General features: G+C 38.5%; 1 protein-coding gene across 1 annotated transcript in view; it reads left to right on the top strand.

The window, feature by feature from the left end:
• Window positions 1-23,376, top strand: part of Mcu (mitochondrial calcium uniporter) — a 189,297-nt gene that overhangs the window by 137,081 nt on the left and 28,840 nt on the right. The window contains exon 2 of the mRNA XM_027931321.2: window positions 1,036-1,105. Coding sequence (XP_027787122.1) covers window positions 1,036-1,105 — 70 coding nt within the window. The remainder of the gene's footprint in view (window positions 1-1,035; window positions 1,106-23,376) is intronic.

The following is a 23,376-nucleotide window of genomic DNA, read 5'->3' as shown; positions in this document are numbered from 1 at the left end:
ATAATAAGGAATAGCTAAGAAAAATTTTAAAGAAAATGACAAGGGAAAACTAGCCCTAACAGATATTAAAACAGATTATAAAATAGAATGTTGAAACAAAGAACTATTTATGGCACACATAAACAGATCATTGGATAGAAGTTCAGAAGTAGATCCAGAATTATATAGGTATTTGGAAAATTATGAAACTAGCATTTCCAATGAATGAGGAAAAGAATTATTCACTATGGGACAGCTGTGTTGTCATTAGAGGGATACTTGGATTTTTACTTCTTTGATTAAAATTAATTTCTAATGAATCAAATATTTAAACCTAAAAAAGTTAATTAGCTGTGGACCAAGACTCAAGTTGCCTTCCTTTCTTCTTCCTTTGATACTTTTTGTAGCTAAGAAAGTAAAAGGTACAAAGGAATAAATAAAGTTTGGGGCAAGTCAAAAAGTTTTAATTATGAGAACCTTAGTTCCAGACCCACAGTGGCATTTCTCTTTGAAGAAGTAGCAAAAGTGGGTGTGACTGTGATTTCCTTCTAACACAGAGAAGGTGGTGAGTGGGGACTCCAAGGTTGCCTGTCCACACTTTACAAAAGGAGAAAGAGCAGATACCTACCCACATAATGGTATATTCATGATACAGCTACTTAGTACCTGTCTTGGTAAAGGATAGGCAGGAAATGCAGGTGTGAAGGCTAGCAAGAAAATGTAGTTTAGTCTTGATAGCACATATCAACAATATCAAATGTTTTTACAATGATTCATCAGGTGTAATTCTAATCTTAATATAACATTTGTACTTATGTGTGTGTATGTAAATGTGTATGTAATCTTGAAAATACACCAAGAAAAGTTCATCGTTGCTATTATCTATGGATGTTAGGAGTTTGAAAGTCTTTAATATTCTTTTACCTGAATTTCTAAACTTTTCTACAAAGGATACACAGTACTGATACACTCAAAAGCTATTTTTATTTCCTGCATACACTTACTTGTGTAACATTTGTTGTTCTGCCTGACAGTAGATGTGTCTTCTTTTTGTAGGTCCACCAGAGGCTCTCCTCCTGGCAGAATTTGGGAGTTGTTTATTGCAGTACTGTTGTGCCCTCTGATGGTGAGTTTTGGCAAAGCCATTTTTTAGTGTCTAATTTTTTTCCTTTCTTTCACTTAATGTTTACATTCCCTAGCTGATGTGTAAACTAATAAACTAAAATCTTTCACATAAGGTAGAATTGGGTTTCATAGAAGGAAAGATTAAAGAAAGGAATTAAAATCTGGTTGAGGATCTAGTGAATTTAGAGGAGAAACTAAGAAGAGAAAATAAGAGGCCCATCAAGTCTTCATAGGTCACAGAATGTTCGTTTTAAAAGTGAGAACATAGGTAATGTGAAGATGAGAGAAGCGCTGTTTCTGGTATTCCCTAACTGTCTGGTTTCCACATTATGATGATCAAACACTCTAGCCCCATCATGGCGTCAGAGCCTAGACAGAAGCAATTCGAAGTCTGAGACCCTCTGCTCTTGCTTGTCTTTTTCTTCCCTTAGGCTGAGGACTATAATTTTCTTCTTTGATATGGGAAGAGATGAACAGATACTTGGGAGATCACATGTAATCCTTTGTAAATGTCTACAATGCTATAAACTGGCTTCAGAATCTAAGCTTTGGTTTTTTTCACACTAGTAGAGGGAGATATGTCTACTTTACTTTACTTTTATTTTATTTTGGGAATCAAACCCAGGCCTCACACATACCAGGAAGGTGCTCCCCATTGAGCTATATTCCCTGCCCTTCTTTACAACTTTTACTCTCATTGTACATGTACAGTTTAGGCTGCTTGGTTTAGAGGTTGACTGTTAAATATGTTTCTTCTGTGTAGAATTTGGTTTGTTAGAATTCCAATTTCAACCTTATTATCATTCATTTATAAGCATATTCTTTTTTATTTAATTGATTTTATTTTTTATACACAACAGCGGAATTCATTACAATTCTTATTACACATACAGAGCACAATTTTTTATATCTTTGTATATAAAGTATGTTCACTCCAATTCATGTCTTTATACATGTACTTTGGTTTTGTTTTGGCTTTTTTGCATTACAATTCTTATTACACATATATAACATAATTTTTCATATCTCTGTTTGCATATAAATTAGGTTGACACCCAATTTGTGTCTTCATAATGTACTTTGGAAGCATATTCTTATTCATCTATAAGCATGGCAACCATTGAAAGAGCATCCTGCAAACTTACAAAGACAATTTAGACTGAAGAATCATGGATGATGAATCATGAGAATCCTAGACTATTCTGTCAGTGTAGATATTTGCAAAGCTGTTTCTAGACAGTGTGTTCTTACTTGCTGCACTCTCTAAACTTGGAGGAAATACCCTTTTGTGGTTACTCACTTGTAATATGGAAAGGTTGTAAGGGAAAATAGACCAAAATCAAAACAAGGGAAATATTGGCTTTCTTTTACCTATTTCTGAAAGACTTTTTAAAAACTGCTAAAGTGGTACCAATTACATACTAATATTGTTTATTATATTAAAAAGCAACAATCCACTTACTGCAGCCAAAAGACAGGCGAGTGTGTTTCCCCCAGTCAAGACTCAGGATGTACCCACATATCAGAATTCACATCGTGGCCAAGGGCCAGAAGACTGCAACGCCCTTACTCCTTTCCAAAGCAGTGAGTAGGTATTTCTCTTCCCTCTGACACTCTTCTGATACATTACACACCCAAACGAGGGCTGTCCACATCTGAGCCTCCCCCACTCCCAGGTTGGTTACCTTCCCCGAGTGTGTGAGTGCTGTGGCTTCCCACATCTTCCGCAGCTCTTGGCATGATCAGTCTTCTTGACTGTAGACACTCAAAGATGTGCTGTATTACTTTGTCATGATTTTAATTGGCCTTGTATTGTTGCTTAATGATATTGAACAGCTTTTCATGTGCTTAGTAATCAGATGTTTTTTGGGGGAAATGTTTGTTCAAAATTTAGGCCCAAGGCTCAATCCCCAGTACCAAAAACAAAACAAACAAACAAAAAAAACTCTTGTTAGTTTTGAGTTGTCAAAGTTCTTTATATAAAAAATAAAAAGGACTGGGGATGTGGCTCAGTGGTTAAATGCCTCTGGGTTCTTTATATATTCTAGAGATTTTCTATTGTTGTTGTTGTTGTCATTATGATGTCCTAAGTTGCTAAAGCTGACCTAAAACTTTCAATCTTCCTGCCTCAGCCTCCTGAGTCACTGGGAATACAGGGATGCACCACCACACCTGGCCTCCTGTTACTTTTAAAACTACTTTTTGGGGAAAAGAGAATAAATGTTTTTGAGTCAAGCAGTGTTATAAATAGCCACTGTTGTACATAGTTGGAATTTCTATACTAAGGTCATCATCATATTGAGAGCACAGACATAGTTCACAGCTATATATCTTTCATTCTAACTTTTAAGACTTGATAACAAAAGAGAAATGAAAAAAGGAACCTATGTAATCACCAAAGGTGATAGGACATAGAGCCTCACAATCCTAAATTTGAAGATACATTTTTCCATTTTCAAAATATATCTGATTGTTTGGACTTTGAGGGGGGGTTTTGTTGGTGTTGTTTCACAGTGCTGGGGATCGAACCGAGGGTGTCGTGCATGCTAGGCAAGAGCTATACTAGTGAACCTTGCCCCCAGCACCAGTTTTTGGACTTCTTTGTAAGTAGAAATTTTAATTTGCCAAAATAGAGATAAATTTATTCCATCAAAGAACCCTTTCTTGAAGAATTTTATAAAAGATTGGCTTTTCACATTGCCAAAAAAGTAGCCACATGATATTGAAAGACTTTAAGCTGTATGTGCTGACATTGTTTGAACTGGCTTATTTTTGAGTAGAAGCAAATTTATGTCAGATTTTAGGTGATATAATCTGTTTAGGATTGCTGTCATTTTTTCTAATATTTTGAAGTAAATTTTGAGGGAATTAGAAACTCTCATTTCTTCCCTGGATGCAGTTTGATAAAATGACTGATTTTGCACTAAACAGTTAGTTCCTAGTTTTCTATTAATATGCATGTTGACATGGTCATAGAAAAATTCCTAATATATGACTCTCTTGTGGAAACTAGAAAGGCTATTAACATTGACCTTTCTTAAAATCGAGTGTTAAATTTCTTTGCTGAAATAACCACTGGGGGAAAAAGTTTTGTTTTGTTTTGCTTTTTTACTGGAAGGAGGATCTTGTTTCTCTCTGCACAGATGGTAATGCAGAGATATATACTGCCCTGCTGGGGACACAGCCCTGCCTGTTGTGATATTGTATTGCTTTTTTTCATTGACACATACAGGCATTTTGAAGACTTCCAGCAGGCCTACTACCACAGAAGGAACAATTTCTTGAGAACAAAGTTTTTATCAAGAGAAAGGATCAAAATATAAAATTAGTTTTTGCTTGCTAATTTTTTGATAGTAGATTTACCTTTTAAGATAAAAGAATTTAGTACAGGAGGAGTTTATTCATGGCTTGATTTGCTCGGGGATGTTTAGGGCTTTATGAATGAGTGTAAACTTCTAATTCATCACCTTAAAGTCATTATTATGGGCTTGGCAGAAAGGTCATAAACCCTTTAGCTAAGCTGCTGCTCTAAGTTAGGTAATTAGAAATGGATAACCATGGAATTTTCTACTGCTGGAGGAAGTATCTCAGTAAACTAGTCACGGAATGAAAAATTCTGCTAGTTTCTTTGCAGGCATCTAGAAAAACCTCAAAACTCTTGAAGACTACCTCTGACTCAGAAAACCTCAGAATTGAAACTTGGATTTGTAATCTTTTCACTGGTGATATTACATCAAAGCAGTGTAATACATTCAATTCTAGGAGTCACAGAGAATCTTTAGGTTTCTTACACAAGCCTCACCTAGCATCATCGGGCAGTGTGAGCTGTGGGAACTGAGATTATGTTAAGAATCACAGTTATATTATGTAAGAATCACAGAATACTAAGAAACATACCTTTCTCAGTTTTCACTGCTTCTTTTCATCAAAACATCAAGGTACAGCTTTTTAGATATCAAAGATTATATAAAAGTTACCATGTTCCAAAACCAAGCTGTTATGTGATTTCTTTTATTCAAGCCAAATAATAGCAATCTTATAATTGACATGTCATTTTGTACAGAATTAAAGTTGCTTGGGGGATTGAGGCAGGAGTATCACAAGTTCAAGGACAAGTTAGTGACCCTGTCTCAGAGAAGAGAAGGAAGATGGGGCCCCCCGTAGCTCGGTGATAGAGTACTTGCTAGCATGTGTGAGGTCCTGGGTTCTATCTCCAGTACCTCCCCAAAATTTTAAAAACTAATTTGTTTAATTACTTTTATGCTTTATTTCTTTAAAAAAAAGGAAATGGTCATTACTTTTAGTCTAAAAATGAGGAAAAATCTTCAGTTTTTGAAAGTATTTAAAATATGACAGTAGAAGAAATTAAATTTCCAGTGCAGTAAAATAAATTATATCTAAAATTCTTATGTATAAATTGTTTGAAATTTTTCTAGGAAAAAGGACTTAGGGAGGAGTCTCTCTATAGCTTCATCAGATTCTCAGAGGTCAGTTAACCAAAAATATTAAGAAACACCAAATTAACTTGTATAACATGCTTATTTTAAAACTCCATTTTTTTTTAGAGCCATTTTAGGTTCTAAAAGATAGCTCTGCACTCTGTGCCCCCAGGCACATGCACATCCTCCCCCATTACCAGCACCCCCAATCAGAGTGGCAGAGTTGCTACAGTCCATGAACCTACATTGACAAATCATCATCCAAAGTCCATAATTCACATTAAGGTTCTTGGTGTTTTATATTTTGTGGGTTTAAAGACATGTCTCCATGATTATAGAATCATTCAGAGTAGTTTCACTGCCTCAAGAATCCTTTGTGCTCCACCTGTTTATCCTTCCCTCCTTCCTAGCCCCCTGACAACCACGGATCTTTTTTATAGTTTCCACAGTTTGCCTTTAACAATGTGTCATGTGGTTGGAATCATATAATATGTAGCCTTTCAGGTTGCCCATACACACACACACACACACACACACACACACACACACACACCATATATATTCTAATTAGTTACACATGATGGTAGGATGCATTTTGACACATCATACATAAATGAAGTATAACTTCTCATTTTTCTGGTTGTTTGTGGTATAGAGTTACACAGGTTATATAATCATAGATGCACATAGGGTAATAATGTCCGATTCATTCTATCATTCTTACCCCCATGCCCCTTCCCCTCTTTTCACTCCCCTCTATCTAGTCCAAATTACCTCTATTCTCCCCACTCCCGTTGTGAATTAGCATCCACATGTCAGAGAAAATATTTGGCCTTTAGTTCTTTAGGATTGGCTTATTTCGCTTAGCACACTATTCTCCAGTTTCATTCATTTATTGGCAAATGCCATAATTTCATTCTTCTTTAAGGCTGAGTAATACTCTATTGTGTATATATACATAGTTTCTTTATCAGATTGACTTTTTCCACTTAGTAATACATTTCAGTTTTCTCCATGTAGCAGCTGCAATAGCAAGAAAGGCTGAGGCAAGGGGGATTGCTTGAGCCCACAAGTTTGAGACCAGCCTGAGCAACATAGTAATACAACATCTCAAGAAAGAAGGAAGAAAATTTAAAAAAAAAAAAAGACGGCAAGAAACAAATTTTCTTTATGTCTTTTCATAGATCATTTCACTTTAGCACTGAGTATTAGTCCATTGTCTGGATGTACTGCAATCTATCCATTCACCTACTGAAAGAGATCTTGGTTGCTTCCAAGTTTTGACAATTTTAAATAAAGCTACTATAAGCATCCATGTTCAAGTTTTTGTGTGGACATGAATCTTTAATCCCTTTGGGTAAATACCAGGGAGCATGATTGGTAAGAGTGTGTTTGGTTTTATAAGAAATAAATTGTCTTCTAAAACGGCTATGACATTTTGGGCTCCCATCAGCAATGAGTGAAAGTTCCTTGAGCTCTACAACCTGGCCAACCTGGTGTTTTACCAAGACACTCCTTTTTCCTTGTTGTCTTCTGTGGAGTACGTTAGTTTTATTATCTTAACAATTAAAGAGATGATTGGATTTAAACTCTAGATTTTAAGAAAAGTAAGAAAAACTTTTAAACAAGATATGTTCACAATTTGTGAGTGTGATGGAGGCTACTGGGGATTGAACCCAGGGTGGGGTTGCCACTGAGCCATATCCCCAGCTCTTTTTTAAAAAAATTTTATTTTGATACAGGGCCTTGCTAAGTTGCTTAGGGCCTCAAAGTTGCTGAGGCTGGCTTTGACCTTGCCATCCTCCTGCCTCAGCATCCCAAGCCGCTGGGATTACAGGTGTGTGCTGCTGCACAGAGCTGTTCATGATTTTCATTGAACCTTCTCAGGCCTTGTTAGTATACCTGCATTATAGGTGAGGAAACTGAAGTTCAGTTGTATTCAGTAATGTGGCCATAGATTATAGATTCAAGGTGTTCTCTTCTGATAAAATTGAGTATTACCAAATCTAAGATTCCAGTACCATAATTTTTCTGCTGTTCTCCACTGTCTGTACTTTGGAATCATTTTCAGCTTTTAGCCACCTGGAAATGAAAATGGGCCAAGAACTAAAGTATAATTATTGTTATTTTCCAATAATCAAAAACATTATTTTAAAAGAAAAAAATACTCAGAACTATATATTAGGACAGGATTTTATATTTACAAACTAAAAATATTTAATTCTCAGAATAATACAGGTAGATGAATGGAAGGTAGGAAGAGAATGACCTTTTACTCAGCACAAAGGCTTTTGACATAATGATGGATTAATTATTTTCATAAACTGATATAGGAGAACTGGAAATAGTAGGCTGGGAATGTGGCTGAAAGGTAGAGCACTTGCCCAGCATGCACTAAAAACAAACAAACAAACCGGAATTAGTACTGGGAACTTTGAATTCCAGGTGGCTTAGGAGTATACAACTATTTAATAGAAGACTTTTTAACACCATATATTTAAAAATTATTTTAAGTACTTTCACAATTTGCATCATTTAAGCCTCACAATGACTTCCTGAAAATAGTTTTTACAAGTTCTATGGATTCAGATATACAAATACTGATTCACTTGAGTTACACAATGAAATGTAGTTGATTTGATTAAAATCAATTTATATTAGTGGTTAGAAAGACTCAAACAACTGAATTTACCAAACAACTCAAGTTAATTTTTAACTTAAATTCTGTTAAAATTTAATATTTTAACATTAATGTAGAAGGATATTTTCACTTAATTATTTACATATGTTGCTGTAATCTAGCTATGATTTGTCCCCACTCATACTGAGTAGGGACGAACTCATATTGAGGCTTAATTCCTCAATGCAACACTATCAGGATAAGGAGACCTTAAGGAGATGACTAGTTCACAGGGTCACTGTACTCAAAAATGGATTAATGCCTTTGTTAAGAAACTGGGTTAAGTCTCAAGAAACTAGGTTAGATATCTCAAGACTGGATTAGGACTCAGGAGTGTATTGGGCTTGCAGGACTGGATTAATTACTGCAAGACTGAGTTATTATAAAGGAAGGTTATCCCTGGTGTTTGACCTCTTTGATGCCATCCATCATATTACAATGCACCAGGAACCATCTGCCCCATCTTTCTCAGGACCACTCCTGCCTCAGCCTCCAGAGACACTGTGATTATAGGCATGAGTCACTGTGTCTATTTAAATCTCTTGTCTTTAGAACATATTCAACCTCAAGTATTTTGTTATAGTAATACATAATGGACTTAAGACATAAGGGTTTCTCAAAATTATTACTCTTCAAATAATGTATAACAGTTTTTTAAAAGTAGCAATATATTATAAATAATTTAAACAAAAATTTAATCCTTGTACACATTTAAGTAAATCATTCCAAGGTTATTTTGAAGCATGCACATTTTATTTATATATACAAATTAGAGATATTCTGAGTATATTTTTGTATGACAGAAGAATGAACTAGGGGCTGGGGATGTGGCTCAAGGGGTAGCATGCTCTCCTGGCATGCACCGGGCACTGGGTTCGATCTTCAGCACCACATAAAATAAAATAAAGATGTTGTGTCCACTGAAAACTAAAAAATAAATATTAAAAAATTCTCTCTCTTTCTCTCTCTCTCTCTCTCTCTACAAAAAAGAAGAAGAAACTATATTGAAGGAAATAGAAGGTGGGAATAAATGTGGAGTTATACCATGTTAATGAACATGAAGGTATTACAAAGAATTGTTCATTCCCCGCAAATGAATTTGTAAACTCAATCCATTGCTAGTCTAACACTCAACATGAATTTCAAAATTTGTATGAAAGAATAAAACTATACAAACAACTGAGATAAATTTGAACTAGAAAAACAAAGGGGGTATGGTTTACCAAAAGCACATATTAAGACTGTAATCCAAATGTATAATTTTAAAACTGTAATCCAAAATGTATAATATAATTCTTATAATAGAAAGAAAGAAACTATAATCAAAACAGTGAAGTATTGGTGCAAGAAAGATAATTGGAAACAGATGTGCTGGCACACACCTATAATCCCAGCAGCTCAGGAGGGTGAGGCAGGAAGATCAAGAGTTCAAAGCTAACCTCAGCAACTTAGCATGCTCTAAAGCAACTTAGAGAGACCTTGTCTCTAAATAAAATATGAAGAAAAAGGGATAGGGATGTGGCTCGGTGCTTAAGTGCCCCTAGATTCTATCCCCAGTACAAAGAAAGAAAAAGGGGAAGAAGATTATTAGATCAAAAGACATAAATCTTATTTATATGGAAAGTTGATGTGTGATAGAATTGGCTTTACAATCAGAGAAGAAAGTGCAGAGTATTCAATAAATGGTGCTGTTATAATTGACTTACTATATCACAAAAGTGAATTCCAGGTGGCTCAAAGAGTGAATATAAAACACATAACTTGAAAAGGGGGGAATTACATCAGAAACTGAAAACATTGAATAGTGTTGCTAACTCTTAGTCTTCTCTTTATTCGTAATAGGGGAAATGTGGGTTTTCAATGGATAAATGATAATCTTTTTATATAATAAAATTCTGTATCAGAGTTTAAGTGAATGATATATAAATGTGATTCAACTTGGATAAATCCCAAAGCAATAATGAGCATAAAAGGCAAGTTGTATAAGGTTGTGCACAGTGTGATCATTTATACAAAATCTAATCCATATACTACAGTTATTTAATACTGTGTATCAAATTACTGCAAAGGGTCTTAACAACAACAATCCTTTATTATCTCTGTGTTTCTGTGGATTAGGGATTCAGGAATAGTTTAGTTAAGCAATTTGGAGTCTCATAACATAGTTGTCCCATGTCAGCTAAGAGCTACAGTCATCTGAAGGCTTGATGGGGCTTAGAGGATCCATGTCTAAAGGAGCTCACTAATGTGGCTCTTGATGGAAGCACCACAACATATAAGCTTCTCTGTAGGGCAGTAGGATTGTCCTCATAGTGACTGGCTTCCCCCAGAGCAAGTAATCCAAGAGAACAGGGAAGAAGCCACAGTCTTTTACCAGGTAGCATTGGAAGTTACACACCATCACTTCTCCTGTGTTCTACTGGTTATGTAGAGCAGCCCTGATTTGATGTGGGTTGAGACTACAAAAGGGTGTGAATGCCTACAGGCAAGACATCCATCATAGAGAGTCATCTTAGAGGCTGGCTATTGTTAGAAACACCAGGTGCGCTAACAATCAGGTGCTCTGAGTATAGGGCAAACTACCTTTGCCTGCAGTGCCTGCTACTACACCTGGTTAGCAAGCGGGCAGTCCACCTGTTTTTACCCGTAACACAGTACTGCCCCTTGCTCTGATAGGAGGAGCTCCAGAGTACAGTCTATGCAATTGGCTAATTTTAAAATTTGGGAGGGCAAAGGGAATGTTAAAATGGCTATGATGAGATCTTACATCCCAATTAAGACTAAACACTATATTTTGAAAATGGACCACCAGACTTTCTATTTGTCACACCATTGAAAAATTATGTGGAATGAGGAAGATGGCGGCGAGGGGAGTGCATTGCCCCCGTGTGCTGCGTCACTGTGTGGGAGTATGACAAGTCAGAACGGCTAAAGGCTATCTTGTTAGGAATTTCCAGCAATAGTGGGGTGCTCTGGAACCTGGAGGAAGGATTTCCATCGCAGGAGGATTGGCTACGGGGACTCAAACGCGAGAGATTTGTCGCACGGAGGGTAACACTGCTTATTCAGCAAATCGCCCCGCGGCTAGAGTCTGCAGCACACGCTGGGAAACGAGGAGATAGCGACGCAGGGATACAGCACTGCAGTTTCTGCCAGCCGTGAAAGCATCGTACTCAGGGCTGAATTCTGGGTTCGAGACGGGAGAAGGAAGCGGTCCATCTCGGTTCTCCACACCGGCCAGACCACAGAGGAGGCCAGTGGCCACCATGTTGGAGAGCTGACGTCACCATCCCTGTTTTCGACTGACCGCTGCTCATTCAGCCATAGAACAGGTAATTTCAGGCTGCCATTCGCCTGCGGCTTTTGGACAGATTGCTGGGGCTCAGTGCCTGGGTGCTTCTTAGAGCCTGCTCTTATCGGAGCGAGCACCGAGCGCGGGGCGGCCGAGTTCCGGTTCCCGGGACTGCCCTAGCCCAGGGCTGGGGAGCCTGCGGAGGCTGCTTCTTGGAGCCTGCTCTTATCAGAGCATACACCGAGCACGGAGCGGCCGAGTTCCGGCTCCCGGAACCGCCCTGGCCCAGGGCTAGGAGCCCGCGGAAACTGCTTCTCTGTCCGGGTCCTGCTGAGGGCCAGTCAGGACTCACCCGTTGCTTTGGTTGCCCGGCAAGGGGAACGAAATGCTGCCATTCGCATAGGACACCAACATGGCAGAGATCTGATGTCATCAGAAAGCGGCGGAGGAGAGAACTTCATCAATACCAGCGGCGACAGAAACAGTTGGTCTCCTGGTAGGGGGGGTGAGGCACAGACACCCGAGTCTCTCTCAATTTGTCGTCGAGCCAGAGGGGAGTAGCCGGGCCGCCGCCAGCGCCCGGAGAAGGCCCAGCGGCTCCCCGGCGTGGTGATCACGTGAACCCAATTGGAGAGGGGGCGGAGTGGAGCCACCACCCGCGCCCGCAAGGTGGGCAGACCCGCGACCCAGTGGTACACGGGCGTGGTAGGAGGGGCAGGGCAGAGCCGCCGCCCACGCCGGCAAGGTAAGCAGACCTGTGACAGACTGGCGGGTCAGGCCCAGTGGCCTGCCAGCATGGTACACACGTCACCCCAGCTGGAGTAGGGGCAGAGCAGATCCTTCGCCCACGCCCGGATCAGGCCCTGCCGGTGTGGTGGTCACGTGACCCCAATTGGAGTGGGGGCGGAGCGGAACCGCCACCCGTGCCCGCAGGGTTAGCAGACCTGTGACCAACCTGCAGATCAGGCCCAGCGGTCCGCAGCCGTGGTAGGAGGGGCAGGGCAGAGCTGCCACCCGCGCCTACAAGGTAGGCAGACCTGCGACAGACCGGCGGATCAGGCCCAGGAGCCTGCCGGCGTGGTACACACATCACCCTAATTGGAGTAGGGGCAGAGCAGAGTCGCCGCCCGTGCCAGGAACAGGCCCAGCGACCTGCCGGCGGGGTAGTGACGACACCCCAATTGGAGTAGGGGCAGAGCAGAGCCACCACCCGTGCCCGAAAGGTGGGCAGACCTGCGACCGACCAGCGGGACAGGCCCAGTGGCCTGCCGGTACGACAGACACGTCACCCCATTTGGAGTAGGGGCAGAGCAGAGCCGCTGCCCGCGCCTGCAGGGTAGGCAAACCTGCAACCGACCGGCGGATCAGGCCCGGTGGCCTGCCGGCGTGGTACACTCGTCACCCCAATTGGAGTAGGGGCAGAACAGAGCCGCCGCCAGTGCCCAGAACAGGCCCAGTGACCTGCCGGCGTGGTAGTCACGACACCCCAATTGGAATAAGGAGAGAGCAGAGCCGCCGCCCGCGCCTGCAGGAAAGAAACACAAGCAGTATGAAAAGACAAGGAAAGAAAGGACCACAAGCAATGCAGGTCAACGCAACTTTAGAAGAGGTAACAGCTGCAGCAGATGGAATGTCAGATAAAGAATTCAGGATATACATGCTTCAGATGATCTGGAGTCTCAAGGAAGACATTAGACAGCAAAATCAGACAATGAAAGATCACTTCGACAATGAATTACGCAAACAAATCCAGGAAGCAAAGGATCACCTATACAGGGAGATAGGGGTTATAAAAAACAAACAAACAGAAATCCTAGAAATGCAGGAAGCAATAAACCAACTTAAAAACTCAATGGAGAATACTGCCAGCAGAGTAGAACACTTAGAAGATAGAACATCAGACAATGAAGACAAAGTATTTCAACTGGAAAAGAACATAGACAGCTCAGCAAGACTGTTAAGAAACCATGAGCAGAACATCCAAGAAATATGGGATAACATTAAGAGACCAAACTTAAGAGTCATTGGGATACAGGAAGGTACAGAACTCCAAACCAAAGGAATGAGCAGTCTATTCAATGAAATAATACGAGAAAACTTCCCAGACTTGAAGAATGAGACAGAATCCCAAATCCTAGAAACCTACAGGACGCCGAATGTGCAAAATCATAAGAGATCCACACCTAGACACATTATAATGAAGATGCCCAACATACAGAATAAGGAGAGAATTTTAAAAGCTACAAGAGAAGGAAGCAGATTACATTTAGGGGTAAGCCAATCAGGATAACAGCTGATCTTTCAACACAGACTCTGAAAGCTAGAAGATCCTGGAATAACATATTTCAAACACTGAAAGAAAATGGGTTCCAACCAAGAATTGTGTATCCAGCGAAATTAAGCTTCAGGATGGAAGATGAAATTAAAACCTTCCACGATAAACAAAAGTTTAAAGAATTCGCAGCTAGAAAACCATCTCTTCAAAACATCCTCGGCAAAACATTACAGGAAGAGGAAATGGAAAATAACAATGAAAACCAACAGTGGGAGGTAGGACAGTAAAGGGGGGAAAAATAATCAAAGAGGAAAACAAACCATGTTTAGTAACAGAAATAAACAAATATGGCTGGAAGAACAACCCATATCTCAGTAATAACCCTAAATGTTAATGGCTTAAACTCACCAATTAAGAGACACAGGCTGGTAGAATGGATCACAAAACAAGACCCAACAATATGCTGCCTACAGGAGACGCATTTGATAGGAAAAGACATACATAGGCTGAAGGTGAAAGGTTGGGAAAAATCATATCACTCATATGGACTTCGGAAACAAGCAGGAGTGTCCATACTCATATCAAATAAAATAGATTTCAAGCCAAAGTTAATCAAAAGGGATAAAGAGGGACACTACATACTGCTTATGGGAACCATACACCAACAAGACATAACAATCATAAATATTTATGCCCCAAACAATGGTGCAGCTATGTTCATCAAACAATCTCTTCTCAAGTTCAAGAGTCTAATAGACCACCATACAATAATCATGGGAGACTTCAACACACCTCTCTCGCCACTGGACAGATCTTCCAAACAAAAGTTGAATAAGGAAACTATAGAACTCAATAACACAATTAATAACCTAGACTTAATTGACATATATAGAATATACCACCCAACATCAAGCAGTTACACTTTTTTTCTCAGCAGCACATGGATCCTTCTCAAAAATAGATCATATATTATGTCACAGGGCAACTCTTAGACAATATAAAGGAGTAGAGATAATACCATGCATCTTATCTGATCATAATGGAATGAAACTGAAAATCAACGATAAAAGAAGGAAGGAAAAAGCACACATCACTTGGAGAATGAACAATAGGTTACTGAATGATCAATGGGTTATAGAAGACATCAAGGAGGAAATTAAAAAATTCTTAGAGATAAATGAAAACACAGACACAACATATCGGAATCTATGGGACACATTGAAAGCAGTTCTAAGAGGAAAATTCATTGCTTGGAGTTCATTTCTTAAAAAAAGAAAAAAACCAACAAATAAATGATCTCATAATTCATCTCAAAATCCTAGAAAAAGAAGAGCAAAACAACAGCAAAAGAAGTAGAAGGCAAGAAATAATTAAAATCAGAGCTGAAATTAATGAAATCGAAACAAAAGAAACAATTGAAAAAATTGACAAAACTAAAAGTTGGTTCTTTGAAAAAATAAACAAAATCAACAGACCCTTAGCCATGCTAGCGAAGAGAAGAAGAGAGAGAACACAAATTACTAGCATACGGGATGAAAAAGGCAGTATCACAATAGACACTTCAGAAATACAGAAGATAATCAAAAACTATTTTGAATCCTTATACTCCAATAAATTAGAAGATAGTGAAGGCATAGATAAATTTCTTAAGTCATATGATCTGCCCAGTTTGAGTCAGGAGGATATAGACAACCTAAACAGACCAATATCAATTGAGGAAATAGAAGAAACCATAAAAAGACTACCAACTAAGAAAAGCCCAGGACCGGATGGGTATACAACACAGTTTTACAAAACCTTTAAAGAAGAACTAATACCAATACTTTTCAAGCTACTTCAGGAAATAGAAAAAGAGGGAGAACTTCCAAATTCATTCTATGAGGCCAACATCACCCTGATACCTAAACCAGACAAAGACACTTCAAAGAAAGAAAACTACAGACCAATACTCTAATGAACCTAGATGCAAAAATCCTCAATAAAATTCTGGCGAATCGGATACAAAAACATATCAAAAAAATTGTGCACCATGATCAAGTAGGATTCATCCCTGGGATGCAAGGCTGGTTCAATATACGGAAATCAATAAATGTTATTCACCACATCAATAGACTTAAAAATAAGAACCATATGATCATCTCGATAGATGCGGAAAAAGCATTCGACAAAGTACAGCATCCCTTTATGTTCAAAACTCTAGAAAAACTAGGGATAACAGGAACATACCTCAATATTGTAAAAGCAATCTATGCTAAGCCTCAGGCTAGCATCATTCTGAATGGAGAAAAACTGAAGGCATTCCCTCTAAAATCTGGAACAAGACAGGGATGCCCTCTCTCTCCACTTCTGTTCAACATAGTTCTCGAAACACTGGCCAGAGCAATTAGACAGACGAAAGAAATTAAAGGCATCAAAATAGGAAAAGAAGAACTTAAATTATCACTATTTGCAGTTGACATGATTCTATACCTAGCAGACCCAAAAGGGTCTACAAAGAAACTATTAGAGCTAATAAATGAATTCAGCAAAGTGGCAGGATATAAAATCAACACGCATAAATCAAAGACATTCCTGTATATCAGCGACAAATCCTCTGAAATGGAAATGAGGACAACCACTCCATTCACAATATCTTCAAAAAAAATAAAATACTTGGGAATCAACCTAACAAAAGAGGTAAAAGACTTATACAATGAAAACTACAGAACCCTAAAGAGAGAAATAGAAGAAGATCTTAGAAGATGGAAAAATATACCCTGTTCATGGATAGGCAGAACTAACATCATCAAAATGGCGATATTACCAAAAGTTCTCTATAGGTTTAATGCAATGCCAATCAAAATCCCAAGGGCATTTCTTGTAGAAATAGAGAAAGCAATCATGAAATTCATATGGAAAAATAAAAGACCCAGAATAGCAAAAACAATGCTAAGCAGGAAGTGTGAATCAGGCGGTATAGCGATACCAGACTTCAAACTATACTACAGAGCAAAAACAGCATGGTACTGGTACCAAAACAGGTGGGTGGACCAATGGTACAGAATAGAGGACACAGAAACTAATCCACAAAACTACAACTATCTTATATTTGATAAAGGGGCTAAAAGCATGCAATGGAGGAAGGATAGCATCTTCAACAAATGGTGCTGGGAAAACTGGAAATCCATATGCAACAAAATGAAACTGAATCCCTTTCTCTCGCCATGCACAAAAGTGAATTCAAAATGGATCAAGGAGCTTGATATCAAATCAGAGACACGTTGTCTGATAGAAGAAAAAGTTGGCTACGATCTACATTCGGTGGGGTCGGGCTCCAAATTCCTCGATAGGACACCCATAGCACAAAAGTTAATAACTAGAATCAACAAATGGGACTTACTCAAACTAAAAAGTTTTTTCTCAGCAAAAGAAACAATAAGAGAGGTAAATAAGGAGCCTACACCCTGGGAACAAATCTTTACTCCTCACACTTCAGATAGAGCCCTAATATCCAGAGTATACAAGGAACTCAAAAAATTAGACAATAAGAGAACAAACAACCCAATCAACAAATGGGCCAAGGACCTGAACAGACACTTCTCAGAGGAGGATATACAGTCAATCAACAAGTACATGAAAAAATGCTCACCATCTCTAGCAGTCAGAGAAATGCAAATCAAAACCACCCTAAGATACCATCTCAATCCAGTTAGATTGGCAGCCATTATGAAGTCAAACAACAACAAGTGCTGGCGAGGATGTGGGGAAAAGGGTACACTTGTACATTGCTGGTGGGACTGCAAATTGGTGCAGCCAATTTGGAAAGCAGTATGGAGATTTCTTGGAAAGCTGGGAATGGAGCCACCATTTGACCCAGCTATTCCCCTTCTTGGTCTATTCCCTAAAGACCTAAAAAGAGCATGCTACAGGGACACTGCTACATCGATGTTCATAGCAGCACAATTCACAATAGCAAGACTGTGGAACCAACCTAGATGCCCTTCAATAGACGAATGGATAAAAAAAAATGTGGCATTTATACACAATGGAGTATTACTCTGCATTAAAAAATGACAAAATCAGAATTTTCAGGGAAATGGATGGCATTAGAGCAGATTATGCTAAGTGAAGCTAGCCAATCCCTAAAAACAAATGCCAAATGTCTTCTTTGATATAAGGAGAGTAACTAAGAACAGAGTAGGGACGAAGAGCATGAGAAGAAGATTAACATTTAACAGGGATGTGAGGTGGGAGGGAAGGGGAGAGAGAAGGGAAATTGCATGGAAATGGAAGGAGACCCTCAGGGTTATACAGTGGAGGGGGTAGAGAGAGAGGAGGGGAGGGGAGTGGAGGGGGGATGGTGGAGGATGGGAAAGGCAGCGGAGCACAACAGACACTAGTATGGCAATATGTAAATCAATGGATGTGTAACTGATGTGATTCTGCAATCTGTGTATGGGGTGAAGGTGGGAGTTCATAACCCACTTGAATCAAAGTGTGGAATATGATATGTCAAGAAATTTGTAATGTTTTGAACAACCAACAATAAAAAATTTAAAAAAAATAAAAATAAATAAAAACTAAAAAAATAAAAATTAAAAAAATAAAAAAAAGAAAAATTATGTGACAAATAGAAAGTTGGACATTGAAAAATATGTGCATGAGTACATGTGTTCCTATCTGCTTACATACATGGGGTGTGTGTGTGTGTGTGTGTGTGTGTGTGTGTGTGATGGGAATGGTAAATAGTATTTTCCAACTTCAGGATCATGGTTTTCTTTGGAGAAAGACTACCCTACTTCAGGGTGGATAATTGAACCAGAGCGAGGCTGGACTGAAGCACAGACTCCAAGTAGAACATAGTGGATAGAAGAAAGAGGCGGTGGTGGCCTGGAGTAAGGTGGAGGGAAAACGGGAGTAGTAAGGGGCATGGAGGGATGAGAAGTGTTTTAGAAATGGTATGAAAAGGCATGGTGACTGATTAAATTTGAAGAAAGCCATGTTGTGTCTCTAAGGACAGTCAGAAATGGTGGGTAATTTTCTTGCTTGGGCAGAAATTAAATAATGGTAGTGTTGTTGATTGAGATTATGGAAAGTCAGGGGAAGATGGATTCGATTTTAGGATTTTTGAGTTTGAGGTGTGCCTGTGGGGGACCCCACTGTCCAGCAAACAGTTGAATGTAGCTTTGGGATATCATCAGCATTTACAGGATAGTTGAAACTTTGGAAGGATACAAGACTGCCTGGAGGATAAATGGATTGAGAAGCACAGAAACCTGAAACAAAACTTTTGAACATTTTTAAAGTATGAATAGAGGAAGAATAACCAATGAAGGAGAATTAGAAGGTCTAGACAGAAAGGTAGAAAAACTAAGTGCAGTATTATAGAATCCAAGGGAAAGCTTTTTATAAAGTGAAGGTATAGCTAGCATCATTATATGCTGCTAAAATAAGCAAATAAAGGGCTAAAATTCCCACTGAATGTAGCAGCCTGATATCATATGTGACCTAAAAAAAATATTTTTTTTAGTCAAATGATAAGATCAATATTATCTTTTTGGATTTTATTATTCTTAGCTGTAAAAGAAGAGGTTGGCCTTCTAGCACTGAAATTATGATTATATCATACATTGGCAATGCAAAATATTTCCAAAAGGCTGGGGAAGATATGTGGAAAATAGATACTAGTGAGATCATAAGCCACTGATATCATCTATCATATATAAAGTTCAACTCAAGTGGCTTTGCAGGGAACATCCACACACACTTCCTTGTGTCGTTGCCGTGGCCCTTCACAGGAGGTCCTCAAGATACACACAGTTCATTTTCATAAAGTGATGTGGGGACTTCACCCTTTTAGATTTTAGTGGAGATTTTACCCATTATTTTGAACACCAACAAAACCCCCTGTGTTTTCACAAGCATTTTTTAAATATCTGAATCATAAGCATTTACATTTTATTAAAATTTTTCCTTCCTTCTTTCTTCCCTTCCTACTCCCTCCCTTTCTTCCTTCTTTCTTTCTGTGTATAGGGGGTGGGGGGTGTCGGGGACACGTTTTGCCCCAAGCTGACTTTGAACTTCAGCCTCCCCAGCAGCTTTTATGGTTATTTTTCTACTCCTGGTACCTTAAAGGTGTGTGTGATAGATAGATATAGATATATAGATATAGATATAGATATAGATATTCCTTCTTCTCTCCAAGTGTTCATAGGTCCTGCACTGCTCTTTTTAGGGTGCATAATCTCATGGCGTTTTGTTTTTATACCTAAATGTATTGTCATGTTCCAGCTCTTCAGTGTTCTTGTCGGATGCTTTTCACTTTCAGGTTTCTGTGAAGAACACTGTTGATGAACATACTTGGGTTATTATTATTTTTTTGATATGGAAATCAAAGCAAAAGATCAAAAAATGTAAACCAAAGAGCCACTTGATGCAATTTACACTTTAAAAGACTTTACTCTAGAGAAAAGTAGCTGATAGTGGTCATTATGGTAAATGTTCATTGTGACTGTTCACTTCAGCCATTTATTTTGAATATTGTAAAACTTGGGGAACTTTGGTAATTGCTCTTCTTTGGTTGTAAGCCAAGAAATTGAACATTTACATCACAATCTAGTATGTGGGAAGATGACCTAGGGATTTATTTCAAAAGCAGCATTATAATAAAGGTTTTCAGCTGGAAAATGTATTACTCCGTGCAGAGTTATTCAAAGCTTTCATATGTCATTCCTTTGAAAGTCTTCCTGTCCTTTTAAAGGATGAAGTTAAACTGGGTACAAAAGACCTTCATTTTCTCTGTTGACTTTGTCTCAGTTATTTTAAAACAGTAACCCCTAGGCACTTACCTGTGAAACTAATGTTTTAGTGAAATCTTACCATTGTTAGGTGTTTAATACTCACAAATTCTTATCTTTTATTTAAATTCATCTCTCTGTGCCTCTTGAGATCTGTGGTTAATTGGTCTTTTTCACATTTAGAAAGAAGATAATTGGGGTGAAAAAGAATACCAGGTTAATAATAATCACCTAATTTTATGACCCCATCATTATTAATACCTATAGAAGAGAAAAATATTCGTGTATGAGGAACTCTCTGAGCACTGGATTCATTTCTAAGAGTTCTTTAGAAAAGGAAAATGACCAATCTTTCAAATATTACAAATTTTCAAATACTTCATGCTGTGTAGTATTGTTGTTGTTGTTGTTTTTGTTTTGGTACCAGGAATTGAACTCAGGGGCACTTATACTGAGTCACATCCTCAGCCCTTTTTATTTTTTATTTTGAATCAGGGTCTTGCTAAGTATAAGTAGCTGAGGGCCTCACTAAGTGGCTGAGGCCAGCTCTGCAATTCTCCTGCCTCAGGCTCCCGAGTCTCTGGGATTACAGGAATGCACTACCACACCAAGCCCATATTATTATATTGACCTCTTCTTCCTTAAGAAACAAATTATGCAGGAAGGAACAAGGCAATGGAGATTTTAGACTTTGCTTCTTTTAATTTTTATGTAAAAATTCAAATCATGTGTTCATGGGAACTTGTATTCTGCTACAAACAACTGAAACAGACACAATATCTGAAGCAACTATTTTCAGATGCTGGACAATAGGCAGCACAATCCTGTGATTCCCCAAAGAAAATGTAAAGAAGTGGTTGACCCTGCATTACCTCAGCTTACAGCCTGAGGAAGCTTCCAAGCTGCAAAACAAGGATAGGAAACAGAGCCCAGTCAACTAGTGGAAATGAAAAAAAAAAAACAGAGATTAGAGCTAGTGAACAACAAGGTTTCTGGAATTTGTGGGACAAAGATCCAGAGAGGAAGGAGCTATGAAGAGTTTCACAAATCTGCATAGCATCCCATGAGGCTTTGGCTGAATTCTAAATTCTAAGACTGGCTAAAACAACCTCCTAGGAAATTCATTTATCAGGAGCTATAAAATGAATAAATCTCAATGCTCATACAGGACCAGCCATAATTTTCTTTCCCTTCAGCCAGAGTGGATGCCTGGCTGTTTATCTTTTTCACTTTTTGTTGTTGTTGTTGTTGTTAATGTGGTTCTGGGGATCGAACCCAGGGGAGAAACCTCATTAACTACAGGACCTTCAAACATGAAGAGAGAGCCTACAGAATGGGAGAAAATCTTTGCCACCGCACTTCAGGTCACTAATCTCCAGGATATATAAGGAACTCAAAAAACTTAACACTAAAAAGCAACCCAATTGATAAGCGGACAAAGGAACTGAACAGGCACTTCACAAAAGAAGAAATATGATCAGTCAACAAATATATGAAAAAAGTTTAATATCACTAGCAATCAGAGAAATGCAAATTAAAACTACACTGAGATTTCATCTCACTCCAGTCAGAATGGTATCAAGAATACAAGTAACAATAAATGTTGGCAAGAATGTGGGGAAAAAGGTTCACTCATACATTGCTGATGGGACTGCAAATTGGTGCAACCACTAAGGAAAGCAGTGTGGAGATTCCTCAGAAAACTTGGAATGGAACCACCATTTGACCTAGCTATCTCCTTGATCTATACCGATAGGACTTAAGATCCGCATACTATAGTGAGACAGCCGCATCAATGTTCATAGCAGTTCAATTCACAATAGCTAAACTATGGAACCAACCTAGGTGACCTTCAAGAGATAAATGGATAAGGAATATGTATTCCATATACACAATAAAATACTACTCAGCCATAAAGAATGAAATTATGGCATCTGCTGGTAAATGGATGGAACTGAAGAATATCATGCTAAGTGAAATAAGCCAATCCCCCCAAAAAACAGAGGATGAATATTCTCTCTGATATACAGATGCTAAAGTACAATGGTGGAGGGGGTGTTTACCTGATTGGATGGCCAGGGGCGGGGGGGATGGAGGAAGGGAGAGGGGATGGAATAGGAAAATGATAGAACGAATCAGACATTAATTTCTATGTTCATATATGAATACATGACCAGTTTAAATCCATATCATGTACAACCACAAGAATGGGAAGTTATACTCCATGTATGTATGATACTTAAAATACATTCTATTGTAATATGTAATTAAAAATAACAAAATTTTAAAACTAAAATAATAATAATTAATAATAATACAGGGATCTTCAATAGAGACTCCAAGAACTACACCTGGAAAGTGGGGCCAAATTGGTCCTAGAATAAAAGATTCTTTACCTCTATCATAAAAGAGATTTTTAAAGTCTTGAAAGAACCAATATAATATATATATATATAATTTACCTACATAAAAAAATATAGCACTCAAGAGGGTAAAATTCAAAATGTATAATCAGCACCCCAAAATAACTGTGCATATAAAGAAGCAAGAAAAGATGCCCCCATGAGTCAATAGAAACAGACATAGAAATGACACAAGTGGTGAAATTAACAGCCAAAAATGTAAAATTGCTATTATAACTAGGATCTTTATATTCAAGGGGGGAAATGGAACTTATAGAGGTGAAAAATATATCTGAAATGAAAACAATGAAGATAGAATAACAAAATATTGGATACTACAGAAGAAGAGGTTCATGAATATGAAGTAGATAACAATTGAAACTGTTCAAAATGAAACTGAGTGGGGGA

This window comes from Marmota flaviventris, chromosome 4, assembly GCF_047511675.1.
Source record: "Marmota flaviventris isolate mMarFla1 chromosome 4, mMarFla1.hap1, whole genome shotgun sequence".
Taxonomy (NCBI): Eukaryota; Metazoa; Chordata; class Mammalia; order Rodentia; family Sciuridae; genus Marmota; species Marmota flaviventris.
This window is presented reverse-complemented; position numbering and strand designations above follow the sequence as displayed.